The 22,691-nt window shown below is 45.6% G+C and overlaps 1 protein-coding gene across 1 annotated transcript in view; it reads left to right on the forward strand.

Annotated features, from left to right (window-relative positions):
• ZDHHC9 (zDHHC palmitoyltransferase 9) overlaps positions 1 to 22,691 on the forward strand; it is a 245,746-nt gene that overhangs the window by 136,666 nt on the left and 86,389 nt on the right. Inside the window, exons 4-5 of the mRNA XM_086918808.1 lie at positions 6,221 to 6,379; positions 19,854 to 19,991. Coding sequence (XP_086774934.1) covers positions 6,221 to 6,379; positions 19,854 to 19,991 — 297 coding nt within the window. The remainder of the gene's footprint in view (positions 1 to 6,220; positions 6,380 to 19,853; positions 19,992 to 22,691) is intronic.

The following is a 22,691-nucleotide window of genomic DNA, read 5'->3' on the forward strand; positions in this document are numbered from 1 at the left end:
CCGAGAAGAGACAGGGACAAGGATGGGACGGGAGGCCCACCCCACAAGAGAAGAGACAGGGACAAGGATGGGGTGGGGGCCCCACCCCACAAGAGAAGAGAATAGACAGGGACAAGGATGGGGTGGGGGCCCACCCCACAAGAGAAGAGAAGAGACAGGGACAAGGGAGGGGGGGGGCCTCAGAGAGCAAGAGCAAGAGCAAGATACCGCACAGAGAAGTGCTCGGGACCCTGACAAGGCTGGGAGTGGGGGCCCCCAGACAGAGTATTCTCCAGGGCAAAGCTCACATGAGAAGGGACAGGCAGCAAAATGGTGCCCTCAGGTAAGCACTCTTGTTAGAACACACCATGGGCATCCGCAGGAGGGGAGGAGGGGGGCCGAGAAGGGTGCAAGGCAGAGGGGGAAAAGGGTGCAAGGCAGAGGGGGAGAAGGATGCAAGGTAGAGAAGGGTGCAAGGCGGAGGGAAGAAGGGTGTAAGGCAGAGGGGAGAAGGGTGCAAGGCAGAGGGGAGAAGGGTGCAAGGTGGAGGGGAAGAAGGGTGCAAGGTGGAGGGGAAGAAGGGTGCAAGGCGGAGGGGAAGAAGGGTGCAAGGCAGAGAAGAGAAGGGTGCAAGGCACAGGGGAGAAGGGTGCAAGGCAGAGGGGAGAGGAAGAAGGGTGCAAGGCACAGGGGAGAAGGGTGCAAGGCAGAGGGAAGAAGGGTGCAAGGTGGAGGGGAGGAAGGGTGCAAGGCAGAGTGGAGAAGTGTGCAAGACAGAGAAGAGAAGGGTGCAAGGCAAAGAGGAGAAGGGTGCAAGGAAGAGAGGAGAAGGGTGCAAGGTAGAGAAGGGTGCAAGGCAGAAGGGGAGAAGGGTGCAAGGTAGAGGGGAGAAGGGTGCAAGGCAGAGGGGAGAAGCGTGCAAGGCAGAGGGGAGAAGGGTGCAAGGTAGAGAAGGGTGCAAGGCGGAAGGGGAGAAGGGTGCAAGGTAGAGGGGAGAAGGGTGCAAGGCAGAGGGGAGAAGGGTGCAAGGCAGAGAAGAGAAGGATGCAAGGTAAAGAGGAGAAGGGTGCAAGGCAAAGAGGAGAAGGGTGCAAGGAAGAGAGGAGAAGGGTGCAAGGTAGAGAAGGGTGCAAGGTGGAGGGGGAGAAGGGTGCAAGGTAGAGGGGAGAAGGATGCAAGACAGAGAGGAGAAAGGTGCAAGGCAGAGGGCAGAAGGGTGCAAGGCGGAGGGGAGAAGGGTGCAAGGCAGAGGGGAGAAGGGTGCAAGGCAGAGGGGAGAAGGGTGCAAGGCAGAGGGGAGAAGGGTGCAAGGCAGAGGGGAGAAGGGTGCAAGGCAGAGGGGAGAAGGGTGCAAGGCAGAGGGGAGAAGGGTGCAAGGCAGAGGGGAGAAGGGTGCAAGGAAGGTAGAGAAGGGTGCAAGGTAGAGAAGGGTGCAAGGCCGAGGGGGCAAGGCAGAGGGGAGAAGGGTGCAAGGCAGAGGGGAGAAGGGTGCAAGGCAGAGGGGAGAAGGGTGCAAGGCAGAGGGGAGAAGGGTGCAAGGCAGAGAGGAGAAGTGTGCAAGGAAGAGAAGAGAAGGGTGCAAGGCAGAGAAGAGAAGGGTGCAAGGCAAAGAGGAGAAGGGTGCAAGGCAAAGAGGAGAAGGGTGCAAGGCAATGAGGAGAAGGGTGCAAGGAAGAGAGGAGAAGGGTGGAAGGTAGTGAAGGGTGCAAGGCGGAAAGGGGAGAAGGGTGCAAGGCAGAGGGGAGAAGGGTGGAAGGCGGAGGGGGAGAAGGGTGCAAGGTATAGGGGAAAAGGGTGCAAAGCAGAGAGGAGAAGGGTGCAAGGCGGAGGGGAGAAGGGTGCAAGGCGGAGGGGAGAAGGGTGCAAGGCGGAGGGGAGAAGGGTGCAAGGCAGAGGGGAGAAGGGTGCAAGGCGGAGGGGAGAAGGGTGCAAGGCGGAGGGGAGAAGGGTGCAAGGTGGAGGGGAGAAGGGTGCAAGGCGGAGGGGAGAAGGGTGCAAGGCGGAGGGGAGAAGGGTGCAAGGTGGAGGGGAGAAGGGTGCAAGGTGGAGGGGAGAAGGGTGCAAGGTGAAGGGGAGAAGGGTGCAAGGCAGAGGGGAGAAGGGTGCAAGGCAGAGAGGAGAAGGGTGCAAGGCAGAGAGGAGAAGGGTGCAAGGCAGAGAGGAGAAGGGTGCAAGGTAGAGAAGGGTGCAGGGCAGAGGGGGAGAAGGGTGCCTGGCAGATGGGAGAAGGGTGAAAGGCAGAGGGGAGAAGGGTGCAAGGAAGAGAGGAGAAGGGTGCAAGGTAGAGAAGGGTGCAAGGCGGAGGGGGAGAAGGGTGCAAGGCAGAGGTGAGAAGGGTGCAAGGCAGAGGTGAGAAGGGTGCAAAGCAGAGGTGAGAAGGGTGCAAAGCAGAGGGGAGAAGGGTGCAAGGCAAAGGGGAGAGGGGTACAAGGCAAAGAGGAGAAGGGTGCAAGGCAGAGGGGAGAAGGGTGCAAGGCAGAGAGGAGAAGGGTGCAAGGTAGAGAAGGGTGCAAGGCAAAGAGGAGAAGGGTGCAAGGCAGAGGGGAGAAGGGTGCAAGGCAGAGGGGAGAAGGGTGCAAGGCAGAGGGGAGAAGGGTGCAAGGCAGAGAGGAGAAGGATGTAAGGCAGAGAGGAGAAGGATGTAAGGCAGAGAGGAGAAGGATGTAAGGCAGAGAGGAGAAGGATGCAAGGTAGAGAAGGGTGCAAGGCGGAGGGGGAGAAGGGTGCAAGGCGGAGGGGGAGAAGGGTGCAAGGCAGAGGGGAGAAGGGTGCAAGGCAGAGGGGAGAAGGGTGCAAGGCAGAGGTGAGAATGGTGCAAGGAAGAGAGGAGAAGGGTGCAAGGTAGAGAAGGGTGCAAGGCGGAGGGGGGAAGGGGTGCAAGGAAGAGAGGAGAAGGGTGAAAGTTAGAGACGGGTGCAAGGTGGGGGTGGAATAGGGTGCAAGACAGAGAGGAGAAGGGTGCAAGGCAGAGAGGAGAAAGGTGCAAGGCAGAGGGGAGAAGGGTGCAAGGCAGAGGGGAGAAGGGTGCAAGGCAGAGGGAGAATGGTGCAAGGTAGAAAAGGGTGCATGGCGGAGGTGGACTAGGGTATAAGGGGAAGGGGAGAAGAGTGCAAGGGGGAGGGGGAGAAGAGTGCAAGGGGGGAGGGGGAGAAAGGTGTAAGAGGGAGGACAAGAAGGGTGCAAGGCAGAGGGTAGAAGGGTACAAGGGGGATGGTGATGAAGTTAAAAATGTGCCCCCCCTGGAAACATTTCTGTGGACACCCATGGAACGCACACTACTTTGTGAGGGAGAGTGGGAGAGTGTGGATAGAGAGACAGTGGAGAGAGACAGTGGAGAGAGACAGTGGAGAGAGACAGTGGAGAGAGACAGTGGAGAGAAACAGTGGAGAGAGAGAGTGGCTAGAGAGAGAGAGAGTGGAGAGAGAGAGTGGAGACAGAGTAGACAGTGGAGAGAGAGTGGAGAGAGCATGGAGAGACACTGGAGAGAGTGGAGAGAGAGAGTGGGGAGAGAGAGAGTGGGGAGAGAGAGAGTGGAGAGAGAGAGTGGAGAGAGAGAGAGTGGAGATAGACAGTGGAGAGACCGAGAGACACTGGAGAGAGTGGAGAGAGCATGGAGAGACACTGGAGAGAGTGGAGAGAGAGAGTGGAGAGAGAGAGAGTGGAGAGAGAGAGAGAGTGGAGAGAGAGAGAGTGGAGAGAGAGATAGAGTGGAGAGAGAGATAGAGTGGAGAGAGAGATAGAGTGGAGAGAGAGATAGAGTGGAGAGAGAGATAGAGTGGAGAGAGCGATAGAGTGGAGAGAGCGATAGAGTGGAGAGAGCGATAGAGTGGAGAGAGCGATAGAGTGGAGAGAGCGATAGAGTGGAGAGAGCGAGTGGAGAGAGCGAGAGTGGAGAGAGAGAGAGTGGAGAGAGAGAGAGTGGAGAGAGAGAGAGTGGAGAGAGAGAGAGTGGAGAGAGAGAGTGGAGAGAGAGAGTGGAGAGAGAGAGTGGAGAGAGAGAGTGGAGAGAGAGAGTGGAGAGAGAGAGAGTGGAGAAAGAGAGAGTGGAGAGAGAGAGAGAGTGGAGAGAGAGTGGAGAGTGGAGAGAGAGTGGAGAGTAGAGAGAGACAGTGGAGAGAGAGTGAGTGGAGAGAGAGTGAGTGGAGAGAGAGAGTGGAGCAAGAGTAGAGAGAGAGAAGGGAGAGAGGGTGGAGAGAGAGACAGTGGAGGGAGACAGTGGAGGGAGACAGTGGAGGGAGACAGTGGAGGGAGAGAGTGGAGGGAGAGAGTGGAGGGAGACAGTGGAGGGAGAGAGACAGAAGAGAGATTGTGGAGAGAGAGACAGTAGAGATAGAGTGGACAGAGTTGAGAGAGAGAATGGAGAGAGTGGAGAGAGAGTAGAGACTGACTGACTGACTCAGAGACTGAATACTGACTGACCGAGAGACTGACTGACTGAGAAACTGACTGAGAGAGAGAGTGACTGCCTGACAGAGAGAGAGAGACTGATTGAGAGTGAGACTGACTGACAGAGACTGGCTGAGGTAGAGAGAAACTGACTGAGAGAGAGAGGCAGAGACTGACTGACAGAGAGATAGACTGATTGACTGTGAGAGACTGACAGAGAGAGAGACTGACTGAGTGAGAGACTGACTGAGTGAGAGACTGACTGCGTGAGAGACTGACAGAGAGAGAGACTGACTGAGTGAGAGAGTCTGACTGACAGAGATTGACTGACAGAGAGAGAGAGACTGACTGACTGGGAGAGAGAGAGACTGACTGGGAGAGAGAGACTGACTGACTGACTGAGAGAGAGACTGACTGACAGAGAGAGACTGACTGACAGAGACTGACAGAGAGAGAAAGAGACTGAGAGACTGACAGAGAAAGAGAGACTGACCAACAGAGAGAGAGAGAGAGACTGACTGACAGAGACTGACTGATAGAGAGACTCACAGAGAGAGACTGACTGACAGAGAGAGAGACTGAGACTCTGACAGAGAGAGAGACTGACTAAGAGAGAGAGACTGACTAAGAGAGACTGACAGAAAGACTGACAGAGAGAGACTGACTGACAGAGAGAGAGCGAGAGACTGACTGACTGACTGAGAGAGACTGAATGACAGAGTGATAGACTGACAGAGAGAGAGACTGACTGACAGAGAGAGACTGACTGGCTGACAGACTGACAGAGAGAGAGAGAGAGAGAGAGAGAGAGAGACTGACTGACTGACAGAGAGAGTGACTGACTAAGAGAGACTGAATGACAGAGAGAGATAGACTGACTGACTGAAAGAGAGATACTGACTGACAGAGAGAGAGAGACTGTGATGGAATTGGGGTCAAAGTGTGTATGAAGCTATGCAATGCCTCTTAAGATTACTATTGTCTAATAAAAATAAAAATGTATTATCAAAATGTGCTCTTTGTGGTTACATCTGCTTTTGAAATACTGCATTGAAGCTTTGTCCAATGTCTTAAAACGGAAATGAGAAGGAGCAGTGGATGCACTTTTGTCAAAACTAAACGATGAGTGGGCCTGATGTTGTATATCATGACAGGAGTCGGCATCAGGAAACCCACATAACATTGGGCAAACTTCCCCGGCGTACTGATGGCAGGGACCCTGTAATGAATGGACCGCCACCTATGATAGCCGGCGGGCAGACTAAGCCCAACCTTTAACTCCACCATTCAGTGTTACTTGCAACGGCTGGATTGGTGATAGTGGCGTAACAATCGCCCGCATCCCCTGCAGTATGGCGGGTCGCTGGCCTGAGCGCTCTAGACTGGCACGGAGGATGGGAGGGGGGCCCCCTCCATGTAGTTTGCAGGGGGGCCCCCTCAAGTTTCGTTACGCCACTGGGTGACGTGCGTTTTACTGTTCATTTTGAGAAAGAAATGCTGACGTGCTCTTTTTGTCTCCCATGTTCTCATGCTTCTTCCATAAGTGACTTTAACACCGACATCTGCATTTTTGATAAAAACAGATTCTTTGCAGCCTAGTTAGCACACAATGAATGGCCTTTTTCTTATCCATTGGTAGCGTTTTCGTGGCAGTCTCTAGGGTCAAGGTCCTTCCTTTTAGAAGAAAACAAAGGTGGACTTTGGCTTCAGGCCGGTCTTAAAGTAAACATTTACTTCTGGTAGTTGGCAGTAATCCTTTTTCCGGTAGCAGTATTGTGGAACTAGATTTTTGATTGTAGCACATTGGGATATGTTTTTGCTTACGGTAAATAAACTGCTTTCTTGTGTTTTTCAGAGGCAGCTAACGGGAATGTTCCTCAAGGTCAGCGTCCACCACCACGTATTAAAAATGTGGAAATCAACAATCAGATTGTCAAGCTCAAGTACTGTTACACATGCAAGATCTTCCGCCCACCTCGTGCGTCGCACTGTAGCATCTGCGATAACTGTGTTGGTGAGCAATTTAAAATGATAATCGCACTCCTTGTGTTGTCCATTGGCTGCCCCACTATTATACGTCAGAGAATTAGTCGTTTCCACCTGTTGAGTGGCTTAAAGTGTTCACAGCTTATTTAGTAAGGGTTAAGAGTGGAGGAAGTTAGAAGATTTATGGCTATATGTATATCCTTTAACCCCTTCAGTGCTGATGACAAAGCCAGCTCGTCATGGGCTTTACCTGCCCTGTGCTTATGACGAGCTGGCTTTGTCATGCAAAGTGGGATTTATGGAATGGCAGTACCCAGCGGGAAAACCCATAGCAGCCAAGGTGTTAGAATCTATCCATTACTTGGTTTCAGTGTTTTGCTGACTGACTTACTGTTAAAACTCTGCAACATCGGGTCAGCCTTTGTCATATGCTCTATGTTGTCTTTGAAGTTAGTATTCATGTGGTGGCATATGGAACAAAGCTCACTGCGACCCTACTGCTTTGCGTCTGGGCAAGCATTACCTTTTTAGTGAGCTTGAATAGAGCGCATTGGGAGTCGGGTATGTAGAATGAAAATAGTTTTTTTCACTTCAAACCTACTGTATATGTGCTTGTCACTGTGCAGTTTGACATACAAGGTGGTACCCATAGCCAAAGAACTACAGGTAAAGCGAAGTGCATCAACCATTTCCAAGCTTGTTCTTGTACACTAACTTGTGCTCAGTAGTTGGCAACACAATATAAATATACTTTAATCATGTGAGACAAATTCTAATATTAATAATTGAAGATGTTAAAAAAAACTGCAGTTCAGAGGTCACAAACTAACTTGATGTTCAGAATGTCTATATTTGCATATTTATTGTATTCATGTATCAGTAGTGCAACTGCACAGATTGGTAATATCGGGTGCTATGCATAAGTTATGACCCCCCAGGATATAGCGGCATTGATTAGCAAATTTAGCGGCACAAATATGGAAATTTAGCGGCACAGATATGGAAATTTAGCGGCATTTTTGTGGCACTTTATTTTCCTTATAATCATTCATATTCAGCCTTAAATCGATAAACTGTTTTAGCAGAGTACTCCACTTTGAAATAGGCATGTTTAGAGCGCCTGCAGCTCATTGGAAGCATAGCTCCAATCCTAACCTCATGAGAGGGGGTCCTATTTCTCTCTGGGACGTTCTAGCATCCATGTACGCACCCCTGCTGGGCACCACTACCTCCTGGACCCATGAGGCATGATATCTTTTTCTCAGGTGCCATAGAGCACATGATCGTAGTGGGTGGAAGTGCATTGCCATGGCAATGTAAGCATGTTAAATATTGCTCTACGCAGCACTGGCATAATTAAACCAGAGGGGGCAAGGTATGTGGAGGGACCCCCTCCGAACTCAATCGGGAGCCTTCCAGCCAGATCATTGTGCTGACGGTGGCCTATGGAACTTGGGGGCCCCACTGAATCGCGGGGGCCTGTGTTTCGCCACTGCTACGCAGATCAGAGGCATGGGGTGGGTGTAAGCCCTTTCACAATACAGCCCCACCTCAATGTGACTTACAGGTGCTGTGTGTACAGTCTACATCCCAAAAATGAGACCATTTCCACCACAACTCCTCTGCAAGGAACCCCCCCCCCCTCCCCAGGCTTTTGGCACAGAAATATTTCTGTTACTTGCAGTTCTTACCTTGCAATCTTTCTGATACAGCCTAATGCCTTGTAATATGGATGATAGAGGACTCTTACACCTTGTAACCCTTTTTTTAGATGTAACTTCATAGACATTTAATTCACACGTGTATGATTTAATGTCTCTGTTTAATATGTGGGTGTGATGCAAAGCACTTACATCATGAATTAGAAAGAATAGCGCTATAAAAGAATTACATTAAAATATTTTAATTATAAGTGCTTTTTAAATTGTTGCGTAATTAGTCCAAGAGATCCCCCTCATTGTGTATGGAGGTAACTAGTCCAGTACTACATATGACCGTACCCAAGTGCATATGTTAGAAAGCGGCGGCCTGACCTACCGGAACATAGTGGGCAGAAGCCACAAGAAGGTTTGGCTTGTTTCGAGCTTGATGGTCCAGGACCACCGCATACGGAGTCAAAGCCAGGTAATAACTTGGGTTTTCAGTGGCTGTCACACTTCTTATACCCAGGCAGAGTATTGTTTACATCAGGGTTGAAGAAAATAGGCCCCAGTACAATTATCAAAGAATTGGTAAATTCAGCTTTGTTCCCCTGATTTTGATCACACTTTCACCCAAAGACTTCATGTGTTTTCAGCAGCCAACATAAACCAATCTGCAGAGTTCCATTGGCTCTCCTAATCCTGTTTGGGCTGGTAGCTGCTCTTACAGGCTCCCTGGAAAATAAGAAACCTAAAGTTTTTTTTCCATCGGAGGATGCACATAGATAGATTAGCATGTGCCCTGCTTGCCTGACTGTATGCGAATGCGCATCCATGCCTCAATATCCTGGGGGGGGTCTGACTAGAGACAGAAGCTAGTAGGGAGGGAGATGTATGGGTTTGGGGGTCTGGAGGGTCTGGAGGGTGTAGGGACAGGGTGCAGAGATGCCGGGGCAGTGATTCTAAGAGGCTTGAGGCACAGAGATATCAGAATGAGAGATGGGGGGGCAGAGGCCGTCAGAGCATTTTAGGGCAAAATGTGTGTCGAGGAAGGAGGCAGAGAAACTCAGGTAGGGGGCTGCACAGAGGAGCAGCACAGAAAGCTGAGAGAGGAGCAACATACAGGTAGGGTGGCACACCACGGAAATGGCAGGAATATATCTTATGTAGTCCAGCCACACCCTTAATTACATAGGCCACGACTCATTAAAAGAGAACTTTGTTCATCCCACTTAAAGCCCTGCTTTTAGTATATGGAAATAAAGTTTCTCACGAATGCTGTTTCGAAAATCTTAAAAAAAAGAATACAGTACATACTGACTGTTTACATAATCAGCCTGCTCCACTCGTTCTCTTATTTCCTCGAAAGACAGCGCAGCAAATGGAAATATTCAGACATCATATGATGATGAACCTTTACCTTTTTGCACATTAAAAATACAGCGGCAATTGGCGATTCTGTATCTGCTTTGCGAGGCACCAAAAATATTAACATGGAACCTTTTCAATCAAGGTTCGGGAAACGTGACGTTACCATTTCTTTTACAATTGCTGTGTACTATAGGAAATTGAGTTCCCCTTACTTCATCTATGCGCGTCTGTGAAAGACACTCCCGTTTACTCTGAGTTTCTAATCTTGCTGCAAAAGTCAGAAGCTTGACTCGCTACGAACTTCACAGGCATGCATCGTTAAACTCTGCCGGTGGCCCCCGCCCTCTCCAGTCCAGGCCGTGTTTTCATGCCCCTCCGAAAGGGAACAGAGGTCGAGAGGCGCCTGGTATTCTAAAGGCCACTTAAACAACGTGCCTAAAACATCGTGCCTAAAACATCACCAACATGCTAATTGATGAGCAGGCTTCCCCACGCACAGCCAGAGTTCAGTTGCGTTGACTCTGCCTGTCACAGTGTGGCTAAAGGAAACTACTATTGTAGGGCTCAGCTGTACGGAGACACGTAGTGACGTGTTTGCGTACAGCCAATAAGAAGCCATAATTTTTCATGCTTGCCGGGAGTCCCTTATTTTGCGGCCGAAATAGGAAATATCGCGGCCTTTTGACAAACCAGCTGATTTCGTGAATCGCGAAATCGCGAAATGCTGGAGGGTCTGCATAACATCCTATTTCAATGTATTATAGCTAATCTAGTAGTGAGTAGCTAAAAGGAGGCTTGCAGGGAGGTTGAAGGATCCCAAAGATTCTGGGGGGAGCCAAATTCAATGTAAAACGTAGTTTAAAGGGGGCGTCCTTTAAAGAGAACGTCTCATCCCTTGTAATCACAAACAATAAGCATTCTAGAATGCTTTGTTAGATTACGTCTGCTGATGGTTTGAGATCTATTGTGATGTTGTTCACTGAAAAACCCCTTTAAAGCAATTGTAATACAAACTGGAGTCGAGATACAGTAGCAACTATAACATTTAAGAGCTCATAATATAGAGGGTTACTTGAAGGTGCGAGGTGGAACATGGAGGGTATTCCAGGTGATTGTAATGGCTCCTGAGAGAGATTTTATTGTATTGGTCACATCGTTCACAATATAAAAACTCCTTACTGTCGTGTTTGCAAACAGTTCACAATGAGAATATTCTTCCCTATTATATTTATCAGCGAGGTTACAGTGCCAAACCCCTTACTTTTGTATTGAAGAATTTTAGTTTGCGATGTCCCAGGGACCTGTTAGTTACTTGGTCTCAATTGTGTGAATGGAAATCTTTTTACTTGTGGTGACCTCTGTACCAAAGACCCTCAAATTGGGACCAAATGCTCCTTTTAACGCTTGCCTCCAAAAATTAGTGTAGATCACTCCCAAGGCTGGCAGAGAGGCGCTGTGGGCTAGAAACTCAAAATATCGCAACCCACAATACCTCAATAAATCAATGCCAGTCCAGTGCTTTTCTTTTTGAAACTTTGAAAGTTCTTTAATGAAAATAGTTAAAGATTTCCTCTAGAAGTAAAAAATTGGAACCCTAAAGCAGCTTTGCAGATTAACCAGGGTGCAAATTACCTACACTGAAGAAATATCAGTGGCCAACTAACCCTGTAGATCTGGTCTGCTTCCATTCCTGTGAAGATACCCTGTGACAATTTGGGACAAGCAGGCTCGGATCATGGAAAAGTGCAATGATCAATTGTTTATTTAGGTGGTTACAAACATACATGCAAAGCAGATAAAATACATAAAATCATTAAATATGTATATACAGAATAACAAATCGGTGGCCTTCAAAATTGTAAAGTATATTATACCAAAATGTTAAAATAGGAGCCCTAACTGCTTACTACGAAACCACACGGCATATAAAAACTTGCAAAGACCAAAAGCAATGGCCGCACTCAAACCAGACTGGAGCACACTCAGAGCAATAAGAAAATGCGGAAAACCCTTGTTCAAGCAGTGATCTTATCCATTCTATTATTGTGTGCTTATAAGCAATACAAAAGAATAAAAGCTGGTCCACATCTTCCACAACATTACTAGTCAATCAATTCCCAGAAGAGGTACCACCATGCTTTCATTTAGATGTAAACCTATTAGTACATGCAGTTCCAAGTCTGAATTTGACATACAGGAATTTGGCTTGTTGTGGTTCTTTGTCATCCATGTAGGCTTCTAAACGGTGCAAGGGTTTATGAGCCAGAAATTTATCAGTGAGGCAGTCAGTTCTCGTAGATCAATGACATTGTTCCAAAAACCGGGTACCAAGAGGCAGCCAACAATGATTTTACATGGAAATACTACAGCAAGGGAAAGGACTTGCCCAATGTCAAAATCTCTTGGAGGCCATGCCGATACAATGATATTTATGGTGTAGACCATTGTCTTACCCAGAAAAGTAATAGTTTGAGGGCTGCTAAATCCCCAACCCTTTTCAAGACAAGATCAAAGAGTGGTAATGACTGGGTTCTTTGTTGTAAATTAAGTAATGATTTCAAAAAGTAAGTCTCCTTCAGAGTTAGATCTATTGAATTAACCCTTCCCCCAAATTTCAGCACCATATAGCACGGAAGGCTGGGCCTTAGCTCCATAAACCTAAAGGACCGGTGACCCGGATCTACCCATTGTGGCACTATGCATTTTACTGACTCTTGCTGTTCTCTGGGTCAACAATGCACTATTTATCTTAACTTGGACAATCCACCAAAATAGACTGTCCACTTTAATCCAGAGGCAACCAGATTGATTGTCCTTATCACTCATTACGCCCCCACCCCCAAGCCTCATAAGACATGGGTGGTAACGTCATGTGTTTGGTTTTTGAAACCTAAATCTCCAGGCCCCTTTTCACTGAAACCATTACATTTATTAAAAAGGTTTTATAGTCCTATTGTGGTGCATGATATTCATCAAGCAAATTGGAGTCCAGAGTCAATGGGGTTATCAATATGTAGGGAAAAGAATGTGGGAGCCAAAACGCACTCTTTTAATATCCTGTGTTTGATCAGAAACCTGTCAATAAGTTTGCCCCAGCTCACATGAGTGTAGTTATGTTCATGAAGATGAATTAGGTTATCTAATAGATACTCTGGGATACCCATCAACTTTAAAGTGTCTGAACGTGTGTTTCTAGGGACCAGGTCAAATGCAGCTCTCAAGTCTACAAATTCCACATATAGGGTCTTTTTTTCTACGTTATATTATTCAATAAAATAACTCCAGCAATTAAGACTTGATCGATAGTGCTAGTTTTCTCTCTAAAACTGGCTTGATAAGGCGATAAAGCTGGTCTCTTGCTCATCCAATCAAGATTATTACTAGAGATTGTTAAGCAAATATTTTGTGAAGATGATCCAGTTGACGGATGGATCTATAGTTCCCAGGTACTCCACTGTCCCCTTCCTTAGCCGCATCGCTGCGGCGGCTTTTCCCGCTGTGTGTGGCAATTTTCAAAAAGCCGCGTTACATGACGAGCTCAGCTCGTCATCAGCACACGACCGCCGTAGCTGATGACGAGCTGAGCTCGTCATCAGCAGCGAAGAGGTTAAAGATGGGGATGATTTCTGCCCCGTTCAGGAGGTCAGGGATGCTCACTACAGCAGTTATTCTGTTGGAAAGCAGGTTTATGTAAGATCCCCATACTTCCTGCTCAGAGCAATAAAGGTCCCCCAGACTTTGTCAGGGCCTGGTGCTTTTCATAATTGTAGTAATTTTAAAGCATTCACGGTGTCAGTTAGTGAGAAAAGAAGAATGGCACTGGTGGATTTACGTGAATGGGGGCTAAGAATCAATATGTACTAGCGTGCCTACAGGGTTATCGTTTGAATGAGTTAGTGAAGTGTTCAATCCAGACTTGGGGATTAAAATAATGATCTGTTTTAGTGCTACTTTGACGACTGCCATGTGCAATAATGTGCCAGAAAGCAGTGAGATCTTTTTTTTTTTTTCTTCTACAATTTCTAGGAGCTATACCCAGTTTGCATCGTCCCAGTTTTTTACTGACCTCAATCGCGCATTTATAGTTGAATCTTGCTTCTTCTAATAGAAGGCAGCTTAAAAGATTCATCTGCAAAAATAAATGTGGATTTGGCCTTCCAACAATCACTTGCATACCATGCGGTGGGCCTAATTAATGGTGGGAGTGGTATTCAAACAGTCTTTGTACATAATTCCTTTAGGATATTGAACAAGTAGTTATGGAGTTTTATGTCTAGGTAACTCAATGTAGGGAGTCGGAATAGTATTTTAAGAGCATGCCACTGTACTTCTGCCCCAGGGGTACCACGTTGGTTTACCAGGGCAACTGTCACAACTATGCCAAAATGCACCCAAAATTCCTCTCACTTATCGTGGGGAATGGCTGCACTATTCGGGCTCTTGGGCAACTGGCACCCAGGGAGCCCTACTAACCGGGGGCATTTCTGAAACCTAGCACCCTGGGAAAATCCAGTTTGGTGTGGAGCCCAGGGTGTTGTTTTACCCAGAAAACCCTGCAGACATCAAACTATGGGCCAAAACACAATTTCCTCCATATTTATGACAGAAATCACTGGCACATCATTCCCATGACCAAGGTCCCACCATTATGTGTTCATGCTCGTGTAATGAAACACTACCTCCCTCACGTGTGGGTGGACCTATCGTACTCATAGGAAAGTGCCGACAATGTGACGATATCATTGCCACTATGCTGACTTAACATGGTCCAAGTTTTGACTGACTTCTGTTCTCCGCAATAGGCCTGGGGTGGCATACCATTTTTATTGGGAGAAGTGTGGAAATACTGGATGGTAGGAATGTGTCAGTCCCCGTTGATTCCAGAACTTTCTGTCACAGGAGTGTGAAAAATGGTTTTACTTTTAGCCTAAATGTTATGTTTGTATTCTGTTCTGGGTAAGGAAAAGTTTGATCCATGCATGCCCAATCACTGCACTTTCCCTGGTAGTTTTTAGAAATTTCCCTAGGTGCTGACCGTCCATGAGACCAAATACCGCAGTTACCGTGTAGATATTGATTATTCTTTACGCAACACAACATATATACCTGATTGGACACTGAAATACCTTACACAGGTTGGCGTAACATAGAAATGGAGAAAACTTTGAATTATCGGCACGATAAAACGGACTTGATTACCTAGAAACAGTAGGATTAATCAAATAAGATGTTATGCTGACTAATGAAGTTGAGCATTTCTATTGATTTCAATTGCAGAATGTTTTCCCAAACTCCACATTGGTGCAAATCAATGTTGATAAGGTTGCATCTTTGAAACTCTCAGTATAAGTAACTTACATCATAAAGAACATACATTAATGGAAACATTTTTGTTTTAAAGATTTTTAGAATTGGTTTACATGTTGCTACTGTTCGTATGAGTAGGCCATATTTGGGATCGTTCATTTTTATATAACTGCTGAGTTGATTCACTAAAAGAAGAGTAGTCGAATGCATTTACATTTTCTTTGGGCGTGTCTGGGTGTGTGGGTGGGTGTCTGTCTGTGGGTGTGTTTTGATGGGAGCCCATTCTTGGACTGTACCCATGAAGCCGGTGAGCATGGCAGATAATGTGGTTTCTCATGACTAGCTTGGGACACAGTGCTGGAGTAGCAAATGGTACCTGTCAAACTGACCAGGTCACTCTATGCAGTTCTGACATCATCGATCTGACCACAATCTATATCATAAAGACAATTTTCCCAAAGGAGGAGGTGTGAAGGATGAGTATTAGATTGGAGACGCAGAGGAAAGAGCTCTTACTTTTTTTTTTTTTTGCTCTTTTTGCTCAATGACTTGAAATGCTTGGTAAGCTGCTGCTGTAATTGCTGATCGACTTGGACTCTTTTCCTTGCCAACAACCTAAACTCAATGCTCTGACTTTTCTTTTCCAATGAACTTGCTTACTGAACTCTTTTGAATAGATTTAGTGAGATACTAAATTGAAACTTTTCTGATTTTTGTTCTTTCCCTATGTTCGTGGGCATTTCTGTACTGATCCTTTGATCCCTTTCCAGAATGAGTTTTTTTTTCTATTTTAACCATCCTACTGCCGTCATTGGTAGTGGGAATCTATAATGCTTAATCCAACCTCTTTGAAATACTTTGACTAAATGTATAGTTTCATACTGCATGTTCTTGGCATTCTAACTGAGCTTATAAAATGATGATTGTATGCGTTGATTTTGGATCATTAATACAATAACAAATTAATCTAAATTTGCCCAAGTCTGTTGTTTCTTTAAACTTGACTATTTAGTATCGAGTCTAGATGCGCAATTGAGAGAGTGTTAGATTATTTTCAGAGCATCAAGTTCTGCTTTTTCTGTTCTGTGTTGCCACTGCAGAACTCTTAGTATTTATAGTTCTGGTTAGACTGAACTTCAGGAGGTTGGGTCTACCATTTTAATACTTTATATTTACAGTATGGTTCTGAGAGTAATTTATCTAAACCGCATTTTGAACTTGCAAGTTGGCCACTAATTAATGGTCCTCATTGGGTGGCTAGCTACGGTTTGGACATCCTGAAGTCTCAACCTTCACTACGACCAAGAACGATTCATCAGAGGACTAATGCCTCTATGGGTATAGTGTAAATCTGTGTTGAGTAGAAATCCACAGAAAGGATAGTTTAGTGGTAGAGAAAGTTTCTGCTGGATCACCTATATACCCAAAATGTTTGAAATTCAAAGGAAATATCTTTCCACATTGCATTTTGGCCCTTTCGTGTTGTGGGTGATAGGTCGACCTGCTCAAATGGGATACAATTTTATGGGGGCAAGTATGGGAACTCTAGGTGGTAGGACTGTAGATTCTAAAACGTTTCCTTTCAGAAAAGTATGGATCATCACATTTTTGCTGAAGTTTGACATTGTCAGGTGAATCTCAGTAAGAAAATGTGAAGGTATTCACCCAAGCCACTCTACCTTGGGCTTCCCCAGGTGTCCAGTTTTTAGGTCTTGCGGAGACAGCGCGCATGCACTGCTCGGAGAGCATTAAGTAGCTGCTTCAAAAAGCTCTACTTTGATGCGACCAGCTTATAGCGCGCGCGACCTGCACAGCATTTTTTCCGGTCGCGCGTGCGCAAAACTCACTTGACCAGCCGCAATTACTTTACCTTTCGCGACGCCGCAATGTAATACTGCTGTGCGTATGTTGCGAGAATCCACCTCCTCCTCCTAACACGAAACACGCTTTCCAGGCATTGCGCTTCTATCAATCTATGCAAAGCGGCTTGTGCGCTCAATCGAGTGTGCCAAGCGTAACCACTCCAAGCCAGACACCCCTCTTGTTGTTGTTGTTTTTTACTCTTGTGAATCCTGCCCCTGCGCGCACACACGGTCGGATCACTAGGACACCACTTCACGGATGACTTTTACTGTCTGGAGCAGCAAAGTACAGCCAGCCGTAAAAAAGGAGTTCATTGTTTGCCTGCCCGTTGGACATTTATCTCTCTTCACCTCTACCTTTAGCATGATTCCGTGGCAGGCTTTTCTGATGGAGCGAGGCCGATGATGGCTTTCTCTCAGGTATGCTCTTCAAAGCCCTGCTGAAACAAAACTAGAGAGGGAGGCGGCAGTGGCGCAAATCCTTCTATTCAGTACAGGCAAATCTAAGCTGAGGTGGGATCCGATTACAAAGTGCTTTTCCGAATATGCTGCCCTTCACCCAGGACCAGTTAGACTAGTTGCAGCAGCTCGACAAAAAGGCGTTATAAATCTCAATTTGTAAGCACGAGAGGGGGAGAGACACGTACATTTTTAAACCACTTTCCTTCCCTCTTAAACTGGCAGAGAATGAAGATTCCTTTCCTCCCCTCAAGTTATGCCTCTATTTTTCTCTGTTTTGTGGTTCATTTTTAAAACTGTGTTTTATGTTATGTAATGGTGGAAAGGCCGCCGCTGTGGAAGGTGCGTTTTCAATTTCTTTACTTTTATCTTCGAGAGAGGCTGGGAAGGTATGCTGTGGCTCGTGGTGTTGGCCAATATGTTTTCTTCTTTTAATCTTTAATCAATGCAGTGGTTATAAACTTCAGGTATCCGGGCCCATAAAACACGTTTTCTGTGGATGGAGAGGGTGCTGCCCTGCTCGCTATGTAAACAATTCGCCAGCATTGCTGTGCTTTTTTGTGTATTTTTTCATTTTTTGGTGGCATTGGGAATTTGGGGATATAAGGCAACGTACCCTGTAGACCTGTTAAGTTTTAGAAGCTCAACTACCTGGCTTGTCTCCAGCCATCATCTGGGTGCCTTTAGCTTTTCAGTGGTTTTTACTTGCCTTCCACTCCTCAATGGATTTTGGACTCTTTGTTTGGGGTACTCCCACCACAAACCGGTCTTCAGTGGGTTTACATTGTCCAAGAGCTGAGAAACAGGCTGCAGTGGACTATTGAGTTAGTGTTTTATACAGCTGAATACACGTATACAACCTTCAACCTCTAATTGTTTATGCCCCCTCAAAAAAAAAACCTTTAACAAACAACCATTGAAATAGGCAAAAACAAGTTGCCAGCATTGCAAGAACAAAACAGAAGTTTTTTTATCGTACATACATTTTCTAATATGGTTGTTCGGTTGGACATTCTTGGTCATATATAAGGTAACAGAATGCTTCTGGCACTTCTTTTATTATAACTTTTTAAGCATCCTGCTCAGCAGCCACACTTCTCCAAGCACAGCGTAAACGCATTTGCAAAGTCAATAGCTCGGTCTAAACACGTATAAGGCCCCAATGGCGAGACCTATTGGCTATGCCAATGCTTGTTATAAATGTCTTGGGTCAGGTTTCCCTGGGTGCTGACCAACCTTGAGCCCAAATACTGTTTCATACCATATCCTCAGAAAGATTGAAGTTCTATGGAATATCTTGATCTCCCCTCATTGCTTTTGGGGCCTTTCCTGTTGAGTGATGGGCCCAACCACACAAGTGAGGTAAACATTTTTTATTGTGGCAAGTTTGGGATCCCTAGCTGGTAGAACTGTACATTCAGGCACTTCTCATTTCAGAAGAGCATAGAAAAAGAAGATTTTTGCTAAAGTTTGATGGGTGTGGGGCATTTTGTAGTAAGAAAACGTGGGGGTATTCACATTAGCTACAACACCTTGGACTCCTGTGGGTGCCTACTTTTCCGAAATAACTGGGATTGCTGGTGTCCCTTATGGCAGGCTACTCCTGGGCCCAAATAATACGTCTTCCTACATTCCCATAAAAATGTACATTCTAAGGAGAAATCTTGATGACTCCCTGTTGCATTTTGAGGCCTTACTGTGGCAGGTTATACACCCACCCACACATCTGGACGCTATTTGAATTGAGAGAAGGGTGGGAACACATAGTAATAGAACATTTGTTATCCATTCAAAGTAATAGAACATTTGTTATCCATTGAATAGCCCTCCATTGTTGGCCTCCAAATTCAGTGTACATGAAGGAGCACATTTTGTAGCGCGCCCTGTGAATCACTTAACAATATGGGTTACTCTGAATTAAGTGCCTTACAAATAATCACAATTCCAAAGCTCACATTAGTGGGCATATTTTAAAAATAGAGGCCTTTATTTCATACCCATTTTCTCTTCATTATATGTTACAATATGAATTAATTCATGATCTGTACACAAAGAGAAATCATTTAAGCTGTAGCTCGGTTGCTGACTGTGGATACTGTGTTTTTGGACGGCCAACAAACTATGTACCCCTGCGACCAAAAGAGTCTGTCGCAGATTTCTATTTTGTCCTTCTTACTTTCAATACTTTTTGATTGTCATAGAATGTCCCTCGAATTCCCCTGGTTATCCATCTGTTTCACATCTTATTAACTTTAACTGCGAAATATGTATAAACTATACAAATCTGAATTATTTACTTTTAAAGAATCTGCAAAAACTGTGGTGAACTGCTTTTTTTCCTGCTCTGCCTGATCCAGATAGCTAGGGAGAGAGAAATCTTAGCATAGCAGAAATTTTATTGATGACATTTTGAGAAGAACAAACCATTATTGTGCAGCCCACTCTGAATAAAACTCAACTCTCACAGTGCAATATCCTTTTTTGGTACATAGGATTAGTGTAGTCTTTCAGACCAATCCACGTTTTGCCTTTAAATATAGTTAATAAATTGACCTCCACTGTCTGTGCCACACTACGTCCTAATGACTAGATGGAATAGGGTTCCTATGTATATTTATTGAATTATTGATTTAAAAGACAAAAGTTTGTTTTATCTATCAAAACCAATATTGCTTTCTGTTTGTCGATCACATTATTTTGTTACTCATGAGCTCAATGTACATTGCACTCACTTACTGCGCACACTGTAAAAAGAAGAGAGGGGTACTAATGGCCAAACCAGGCTAGCATATTGCAGTTGTCTTTGTTACTCTGCAGTTCACTGCATTTTGCATTCTGATGATGTTTTTTATTTTTCTTACAGAACGCTTTGATCACCATTGTCCGTGGGTTGGGAACTGCGTTGGCAAAAGGAATTATCGATACTTCTACCTCTTCATCCTCTCCCTTTCCTTCCTCACCATCTACATCTTTGCCTTCAACATTGTCTACGTTGCCCTGAGTAAGTTTTACTTTCTGTATTTCTCCACTGAGCCAAATCTGTTGGCGGATGGTGCTATAGCAGCGAAGCATTTAAAACTGATTAAAAGTGCGGTTGCTGGTGAAAATGTAACCTAATTGACGAAATTACCAGAATGTTTTTACCTCTACTCCGTTTTTCTGAAGTCCAGCACATAGTATTTTGTTCCTGAGAAACGTGCACTTGTATGCCGACTGTTGATTCACATGTGGAGCCCGGAGGTCTCTGTGTTACACTTGTAGCCTTATGTGTTGTATTACTTATCCATGTTTGGCTTTAGCTTAATGAATGCACTTGCAGCGTAAATTCTCAGAAGGTTGTATCTTCCCGAATGAAGTAAAGTCCTCACTTTTGACATGTGAACACCGAGGACTAAAGTTTGATATTGGCTGTTGGAATGAAGAGTCCATGCTTAACTTTGGGCAACTGTGCTGTTCAATTACATTTTTCTGTTAACTATTGATTTTCTCCCTAGTAAGCTGAAGAGTTAAGTCGGTCCTCTATGAATTGACCATGAGGCTTTCAGTTTGTGGGGACACCCAAATTGTGCATTTCTTTTAGATGGCGACTACTACTGCTGTTTGTTATGCATATTTATAGAGTACCTGGTAGAGTATCCTGGCACTAAGCAGGTGTGATTATAGCCACACCTAGGGCTTAGTAGGACTGCTGGAAAAGCCAAGTCTTCAGCTTCTTGCGGAATTCAAGAAGTGAAGAGAATGCTCTTATGTGTAGCGGCAGGTCAGTGCACACTTTATGAGCAATATAGAGGATGCCTAGACCACCAGATCTGGTTTTCCGTATGCAAGGAATGTGTGCAAATAGTCTGGACAAGCTGATGCGTCTATACTGTTTGTGAAAGCGCATTCCATTGTTGAGGTATGCTGGGCCAGTGTTATAAGGTGCCTTGAAAGTGTGGGTGAGGAATTTTAATTGTGCCCGTTTGTGAACTGGGAGCCAGTGGAGCTCCTTCAGGTGCAGTGTGATACAGGTGTGGCGTGCAAGGTTAAGGGTGCTTCTAGCCGCTGAGTTCTGAATGGCCAGCACCCTTCTGATGAGTTTTTTGTTGATTCCAGCATAGAGGGTACTCTCTCTGAGCAGTTAACTGTACCTATGGTGTGATTTTAGTAAAGGGACAGTCCTTGTTACCTGTACTCCGCAGAGGGAAGGCTGGCTATTAACCACAATGGACTAACCTGTTGGGATTCAGTAGAAAGTGTCCTGTCACCAGATATGGTCTTTTCACTCCAGAAGACACAATTTTTGCTATCCAGGTTTGGGTGGAACATTTCTTGGTTTGTACAGAAACCCAACTTCTGCAACCAGAATTGCTGCTGTGAAAGAGATTGCTGCCTCTTAAAGTGTAACATCTCTAACATGTGACATTTGATGTACCTTTGAGACAGATTTGGGTACTGCTGTTTCCCTGATCCTTTCGCATCGAATGCAGGCTGTGATGTTCTCAAGCTCGCACTTGAGGTTTGTTAACACTTTAGATTGGATGACTTGTCCATTGGCCCCACAACAATGTTTTTCGGGTGCACTTAGCGGTTAAAGGCATGTTGGGATTGTATTGATAGCCAAGAAGGAGCTACATTTTTCTGGCTTGCTTTGTTCATTCTTTGAAATGTAGTAACTTTTTCTTGTGCATAAGTATTGTTTTTTTTCTTCAAAGTAATGACTAGACAATGTTACTAAGGTTTATTTTAGTTTCATACTATATTATGAGTGAGTAACCATACATATATCACCTTGAAAAGTAAGCCTTCGATTGCTCAGAACCTTGAGAGAGTTCAGTGCCAGAAGGGACTGCTTATTTGCCTGGGACTCAAGTAATTGGATTCTCACATTTGCAGTAAAAAATCTGTTTTTTACTGAGCTTGCTCTTTTAATTTATGACCTTGATAAATAAAACACATTGGTCATTCTGCATGGGTACATATTAGGCAATTAATTGGAGAGCACAAGTGTCTGTTTGTTGGTAGGTGTGTACTAGGTGGTGTTATACTTCTAACCTCAGATTCCGGCCCTTTAGTTTATTCCCCAGGCGCCAGACTGCCTCTGGAAGGTTTTCGTAGCATGGCAAGTGATCCTGTGCACCGCTGTTAGTTTCACTCCAAATGTAACTGATCTGAGCCGCAAGATAGAGCCCCCCCCCCCCCCCCCCTCCCCCCGGTGCTGACGTAAGTTACTTTCTATCCTTGCCTTTTAATACAGATCCTACTCCTGTCTGTACTTAATAAACCCCTAAACGAAATTATGTGCATGGCAAAAATGCCCCCCACCCCCTAAAATGTTAGACTTCAAACGATGCCTTGAGTGCTGAAAACATTGGTTGCTCATTGACCCACGTGAGGTGTCTTTGGTGCTTGGATTCGGGGCATGACTCCAAGTCATGCAGTGAGTGCATGCTCATGCACCCAAAGGTGATTTCAGACCGCAAAGGTGCAGATCACTGGACACAGGAAAAAGTCATGGACCTTACTTAGGTCCCACTCCAAGTAGAGGGTGTGGACCCACTCCGGAGGCCGCCTATGTGAGCGATGGTCAGTGAGAGCTTGCCGGCAGCCCTGGAAGAATTTGAGGCTTTCTTGGCTCAAACCATTCAAGATTCAGCCAAATAAATGATTTGCATCTGGCCTTGATACTACGGATTGTGTAGGATGGGCAGCTGGCACCAGT

This window comes from Lissotriton vulgaris, chromosome 4_1 (genome assembly GCF_964263255.1).
Source record: "Lissotriton vulgaris chromosome 4_1, aLisVul1.2, whole genome shotgun sequence".
NCBI lineage: Eukaryota > Metazoa > Chordata > Amphibia > Caudata > Salamandridae > Lissotriton > Lissotriton vulgaris.